Source organism: Galeopterus variegatus, unplaced genomic scaffold (genome assembly GCF_000696425.1).
Source record: "Galeopterus variegatus unplaced genomic scaffold, G_variegatus-3.0.2 Scaffold569, whole genome shotgun sequence".
Classification (NCBI taxonomy): Eukaryota; Metazoa; Chordata; class Mammalia; order Dermoptera; family Cynocephalidae; genus Galeopterus; species Galeopterus variegatus.
The window spans coordinates 501,367-508,145 of NW_007726680.1; the positions used below are offsets into that span (position 1 = coordinate 501,367).

General features: G+C 51.7%; 1 protein-coding gene across 1 annotated transcript; it reads right to left on the bottom strand.

Annotated features, from left to right (window-relative positions):
* Nucleotides 1–229: 229 nt before the first annotated feature.
* On the bottom strand, nucleotides 230–4,481 carry INCA1 (inhibitor of CDK, cyclin A1 interacting protein 1). Its single transcript, XM_008570107.1, has 6 exons — nucleotides 4,416–4,481; nucleotides 2,232–2,345; nucleotides 1,935–1,974; nucleotides 1,485–1,678; nucleotides 866–1,022; nucleotides 230–646 (listed from the first exon to the last, which is right to left on the bottom strand). The coding sequence occupies exons 1-6, from the start codon at nucleotides 4,457–4,459 to the stop codon at nucleotides 506–508; spliced, it is 690 nt and encodes a 229-aa protein (XP_008568329.1). The 5' UTR covers nucleotides 4,460–4,481; the 3' UTR covers nucleotides 230–505.
* Between the last annotated feature and the right edge of the window lie 2,298 nt (nucleotides 4,482–6,779).

A 6,779-nucleotide genomic window follows, 5' to 3' on the forward strand; every position in this document is an offset into this window, starting at 1 on the left:
ACGGACGGACGGACGGGAGGTCGGGGGCGGCAGTCTAGGGCTGAAACTGGAGGGGCTGGGCGAGGAACGCTGGACTGGGGGCGGGATTTTCCTCGCCTTGGCAACACTCCTTGACTTTGGGGACCCAGCCCGTCTTCATTGAAGCTGGGTCCTCGAGAAGGTGAAAGGAGCCCTCCTGCCCCGTTAGCCTGTCCATCACTGCTTCACAGAAGGGAGAACAATTCCAGGCTCCACTTGCTTGATTTTTAATAACAGAACAGACAGAAAAGCACAGGGCAGGAGTGCGGCCCGGAGGAAAACGACTTGGGGAGTTGCTGGGAGAGGGGCAGGCCGAGATTTGGGCCCACGAGGGGTGTTAATGCCTAGTCCAGAGGACGGGAAAGGCAGGTGGAGAGGCCGAGGGAAGGGAAACCCCTTGAGGCCAGCAATGGGGGCGCTTCTGGTGATGCAGCTAGTCTTGGGTCCCCGAGGAAGCACCAGCATCGTGGGCTCGGATGGTTTCTCCTTACTCCTCAAACTCCATCTCCCAGGGGCTGGAAAGGGGGTTCCTACTGGCTGTGACAGTGTGGAAGGGGAGCAGAGAGCTCCACCGCCTGGAGGGGCAAGCCCCTGCCTGGCCCAGGGGACTCCAGGGAGACCAAAGCAGCTGTAAAGATGAAAGAAATTGAGAAAAGAATGAAAGAACGGAAAAGCAGGTTTCTCCAGATTTCCTGTCTCCAATCCCAGGTACCCCAAGTCTCTGGCTCTCACCTGCTTTATTTTTGTTCCTCTCAAATCCAGCTATCCAACCTGGCTCTTGGCTTCATGCAAGACCAGGGATCCCCATCTCCCTCCACCACCCCAACAATTTCCACTCCAACCACACCTGGGCCCTGCCAGGAGCGAGAAAATGGTTCTGTTCCTGTGGGTAGGTTGCCCTCTCCTCTTCCAGATCAGTGGTGCTGGGGAATCCACAGGTGTCTTCGTCAAGCACTAGGGGCTCAGATGCAGCCCTAGAGCTGCCCCACTGGGCCTTTTTCAGTCTGCGGAGACTTTAGGCTTAGGAGAGAGGTACCTGGGGGCCAGGCTTCCTGTCCCTCCATTCTTCACCTTTCCATTCTGAAATACTTCCTGCTGGGACCCAAGGGTGTTGTCATTTGACCTCCAACTCTCCATTCCCAATTCTGCTTCTCTCAGACTGAAGTATTTTCAGTCCAAGGACCCAGAAGTGCCCCCTACCTCCCCATTGTCCTACAGTTCTATAATCTGCTTTCTTGTTTTTAGTGATCCAGTTTCCACTCCTTCCAGCTCATGTGACTCATCCTCCGTCCCTCAGTTCCCTCCTTCTTTCCACATTATAGAAATTGTTTCAATAGCACCAAACTCACGGTTCCTTCCCAAACAACCTCCAATTCCCTTAAAGCTTTCAACCCTTTCCTTACCTTAAGCCATCCTGCCCCCAAACCCTTATTGGCTCCCAGAGCCCAGATGTCTCGACTCCTTACTCATTGATGGTTCTCTGACGCCTCCTTAGGTCCTCCAGGTGATAAGTGACAGCCCTTACCCGGGCAGGGATGCCCCCAGGTCCCTGCTGCATTCCCTCCAAACGTGGTTTCCTCCTCTTTCTTCTGCAAAGCATCTCGGGGGGTGGGAGCCCCTCAGGGGGGAACAGGCCAGGCTGGGAGCAACCGGCGGCTCTCTGTGCCAGAAAATGGGGAAAATGAGCTTGAGGGCAGAACTGGGTCTCTCAGGGGAGCTTGAACTGAACTAGGGAGACAGGAGTCGTGGGAAGCCCGGCAGTGATCTGGAAAACAGGATAACTGATTCACAGAAAGGAGGGTCAGTACACTGGTTGGGGAACTCCAGAGGGAAGGGGTGATAGGAGGGCTGGGGACAGGATGGCAGTGGGTACAATTTTCACAGAGAAGTGTTGAAGGGCAGAGAGTTTGTCATACCAGCATGGGTGGAAAATACTGTTCCTCCATCCAGATGGGGCTGTGAAGCACAAAAAGGGGGCTAAGTGCAGAGGGGATACCCCCTTTTGCTTCTCTATTGACCTCTATATTCCCTATTGCTTCTCTAATGACCTCTCCCAACCACCTGTCTGGCATTTGGAGCTACAATGTCCATTAGCCATTGGGAAATTATGCCCAGACTAGGGCTTATTGCTATAAGGATTTATGGCAGTTTAAAGTTGTACAGCCTCATCTTCCCACCTGCAGTTAGTCCCAATTTTCTCCTTCCCTACTCACCTGGGCCTTTGACTAAGGTTCTCCCAGAAGACATCTCCATAACGCTGGGGCATTGGTCTGAGGCTCTGGGAAGGCAAACTGGGGGGTAGAGATCGGCTGACCACCCTGGAACACCTGAGGTGAGGACAAGGTAGGCTCGGGTCTGGCTCTTCCTCTTCAGCATCTACTCACCTCAAGGATCAGGGGCCCATCTTTCCAGGGGACCATACAGCTGCCAAGGTTCCCTTAGGCTATGTCCTCTCTTATCTACTTTGGCTGAGGAAGGTAGTGAGACCTCTGATTTGAAAGATTGGAGTTGGGATGAGGGTGGATATTGGCTATTGTTTGAGCCTCAGACTTCATTGCATCTCTAGCTTCTACACCTCATAGCCAGAGAACATGATATTTAGCAAGCAGAGTTTTAAAGAGGAAGGTCCTGAGCACTCAGGTGATATGACAGACAGGGTTCCTTTAGGTCAATGCAAGGATCCAGAAGAGAGGACTTTGCTGTTTACTTCTACTTTGTCTCCCGTATCTTAGAAAGACTAATATCCTTGTAGATAGGGAGGGGTATGAGCTGTTTGAGAACAGTGCTTATTACTTCCAAAGTCCCCAAATTGAATGATGACTGCTCTCGTGATCTCTAATAAGTGACTAGGCCTGGGGCCCTTTATCTTCTCCATCTCCATCTCTCTTTAGGTGATCTCACCCAGTCCCATAACTTTAAATAAATACCGCCAACGTGCTGATGACTCCCAAATCTCTATTTCCAGCCATGGTTCCTCCCTGGGCTCCACTCAACATCTCCTCCCCAGCCTTCTCACTGAAAGGTGCCCCCAAAATGCCCAGTTGCTAGGACCCAAAACCTGATATGCCTCATATTCTTCACCTCCCACATCCCATCCACCAGCAAGTGCTGTCAGTTCTATATCTAAAATATACCTGCATTTCACCACTCCTCACTATTTCCATTCCCACCACCACATTCCAGATCATCTTCCCTTTCCTGAACTATTGCAATGGTCCCCTCCTCCTCTCCCTGATTCTATTCTCATCCTCCAACAAGGTATTCTGCACAGAGCAGCGAGAGTAATCTTTTAAAACAAAATCACGTGAAATAAGACTTGAAATGTATTTCACAGTTCTTTGGGCAGTGGGGGGCTGGATGAGTGAAGAAATGAAAAGATTATCCACATAATGATTATTATTATTATTATTATTATTTTTAAAAAGATGACCGGTAAGGGGATCTTAACCCTTGACTTGGTGTTGTCAGCACCACACTCACCCAGTGAGCAACCGGCCATCCCTATATGGGATCCGAACCCGTGGCCTTGGTGTTATCAGCACCACACTCTCCCGAGTGAGCCACGGGCCGGCCCGACATAATGATAATTATTGAAGCTGACTGAAAAGGGTACATCAGGTTCATGGTAATATTTTCTCTACTTTTGTATTTGTTTGATATTTTCCATAACAAAAAATTGAAGAAGAAAATCCGCTTATGTCACTCTCTTGTTTAAAAAATTCCACTGATTTGTACTGTCTTTAGTATAAGATCCTAACTCTTCTCAGTGGCCTATAAGGTTCTGTATGATCTGGGCTCTGCCTAACTCTCTGACTTTACTCTCTGCTCTTCCCTTGATGACTAGGTTTCAGTTACACTGGCTTGCTTCCTGTTCCTAGAACATACCAAGCTTATTCCTTTTGGGGGTTTTACCTACTATTCCTTTTTCTCCCTCTTTGTCCTTTTCTAAGCTACCTCCTTCTCATTTTTCAGATCTCAATTCAAATTCACCTCCCCAGAACAGTCTTCCACAATCACCCTATCTAACCCTGTGTACCCCAAGACACTCTATTTTCCATTGTATTATACTTCTGTTTTATTTTTTTCATGGTACTCATCACTAGCTGAAATTATATTTATTTGTTTACATATCCCATCTCCCCCCACCTGGAATATAAGATCTATGAGAAGAGGACCTCTATCTTGCTAACTGTTGAATCCCCAGCACCTAATACAGTTCTTGGAATATTGCTGTGTTCAAAAACCATTTGTTGAATAAATTAATGAATCATCAATCCCCTGAGATGAGGCACTGAACTTCCTGTTCCTTATTTCCTACTCTTCTCAGGGAAGGACCCGCACGTGCAATCTTCTCTCCATTCCATTCCCATTCTTCCCACCCAGTAGGAAGGACTCACTTGGCAAAGGGGATGAGGTTGTCTCCGTCTCCCTGTATCTGCATGATTGGACTGGGCTGGGTAGCTGGACTGAGTCTCCTCCTTGGTGCTGGGAGGATAATGGAAAAAGAATCATTCACTCATGTAACGGCTGTAAGGATGAGACCAGTAGCATATCTAGCAAATGAAAAGAGGATATGTGTATCCTAAAAAAGGAAAGAGGTATTTTTAGTGCTGGACTGTTAAATGAACATACAGGTTGAAGATGATGAACACAGGAAAGGTGGATGTAGTAAAAGGTAAAGGAGAAAGGAAATTTTCCTGAAGCTAAATGTGTAGAGTAAGTGAAATTTACAGATGACAGTTAAGTGACAACTGGCAATATGATGATGAAATGAAAAAGGATGACAGGTGAAGACTGGATGGGGCAGAGGCATTTGGGGATAGTTGGTATAGAACCGGTGATTGGGGGTACAGAAGTGGCAGAATTGATGGTTGTTAAATGAATCAGACATGAGTGGTTAGTGAAAGTTAAGGGCGGACAGAGCGGTCAATTGGTGATATTCCCTATGGCGATGGAGTGGGCAGTTGGAAATGTCTATAGTTAAGAAGGTGAGCAAAGAGGTCAGCTGAGCAGAGCCAGAATTAGAGGCAGCCAATGATGACCTGAGAGCCAGTTGGCGTGGGTAGAAAAGGCAGTTAAGAATACTAGAAGATAGGGCCGGCCCGTGGATCCCTCCCGGCTGGCCCGTGGCTCACTTGGGAGAGTGCGGTGCTGATAACACCAAGGCCATGGGTTCGGATCCCTCCCAGCCGGCCCGTGGCTCACTCGGGAGAGTGTGGTGCTGATAACACCAAGGCCATGGGTTCAGATCCCTATATAGGGATGGCCGGTTAGATCACTTGGGAGACCGTGGTGCTGACAACACCAACTCAAGGGTTAAGATCTCCTTACCGGTCATCTTTTTTTTTTTTAAAAAAAAAATACTAGGGCCGGCCCCGTGGCTCACTCGGGAGAGTGCAGCGCTGGTAGCGCCGAGGCCGCGGGTTCGGATCCTGTATAGGGATGGCCAGTGCGCTGACTGGCTGAGCGTGGTGCAGACCACACCATGGGGAGGGTTGCGATCCCCTTACCGGTCCAAAAAAAAAAATACTAGAAGTTAGGGAAGTGCATGTAGGCTGCACAAAGGACAGAAAAAGCCAAATGGAAACTGTTAGAGGTGAGCAATTCTATCCAACTAGGGATGACTTCCAAACTAAACTGGAGATGGGCCGAGAAAGCAGTTAGGTGAGGTAAAAAATGGAGAGAGGAGTATTTAGGGCTCAGATGGTTGGGATAGTTGGGCCGAAAGGGCAGGTGGGGTTTAAATGGGATGTCCTGGGCCAGATGGGGGTTAGCAGAACTCAGGGGCAGTAGGGAGCGGGGGGGGGGGGGGGCACTCACACCTCAGGTAGTTGGGCCTGTATGGGTGGCCTAGATCTAAGGGGCAGGATGGAGCTTAAGGAAGCCAGACAGGATCCTCAACAGTTGACCGGTAGCCAAAGCCTTGGAGGGCAACCCAAGCCTGAAACGGTGTATGAGGACCCAGCTGGGGCTGAGTAGTCTGCCGAAGTCTGGAGCTGGGGTCTGGTGGTGGTGGCCGCGGCGGCAGTGGTGGCGTGGCGCTGCCTGGAGGGAAGGGCCAATCCTGAGGGCGTGGCTTGCCTCTGAAGTGGTTAGGGGAACTTCAGCAGGTGGAGTGGGGTGTGGCCAGACCTTCGGGAGCAGCCTAGCCTGAGGGCATAATTGGGGGCCTGAGGAGTCCCTCTAGCCCTGAGGTGGTGAGCCCATGTCTGAGGGTGCAGTCTGGGTCGGGAGGGGTGGTCTGGGCCTGAGAGGGCAGCTCCGGCCTGAGACGGCACCGGGCGTGAGGTGGTGGCCGGGGCTGCGGGGACTGCCGAACTTGAGGGCCAGGCGGGGACAGTGCGCACGAGTGGCTACGCCGCCGCCGACCGCACTTGGCCCCTGCACCTGAGGCAGCTGCGCGGCGAATTCTAGAACGACGGGCCGGCTGGCAGGAGGAGAGAGGCGCTGACTGGAGCCGAGGGAGGAGCCTGCCGGCGCCGCGCGCCGAGGGGCGGGGCCTAAGCTGAGCCGCCTCCTGGGCGGGGCCAGGGTGGAGGCCCCGCCCCCAGGCGCGCCTCCGACGGCGGCGACGTGCGCGGGTCCGGGGTCTGGGTCTCCTCCAGGGCCCGCCCCCACTATTCTCCGGTCCTCAGGCTCCGATAACCCTTCCGGATGCCGACGTCCGGCTGGCCGTTCTGTGTTCTGAGCTCGGTTCCTGGGTCCCCGCCCGGTGGGTCCCACAGTCGAGGAGCACTGCCCCTTTAACAAGAGTAGCCCCG

Coding starts and splice junctions, on each gene's coding strand:
- INCA1 (XM_008570107.1), bottom strand. CDS start 4,459: ATGCAGATACAGGGAGACGGAGACAACCTCATCCCCTTTGCCAA. Junction 1,975..2,231: donor AACCTTAGTCAAAGGCCCAG/GTGAGTAGGGAA, acceptor TGTGCTTCACAG/CCCCATCTGGATGGAGGAAC. Junction 1,023..1,484: donor CGTCAGAGAACCATCAATGA/GTAAGGAGTCGA, acceptor AAGTCTCCGCAG/ACTGAAAAAGGCCCAGTGGG.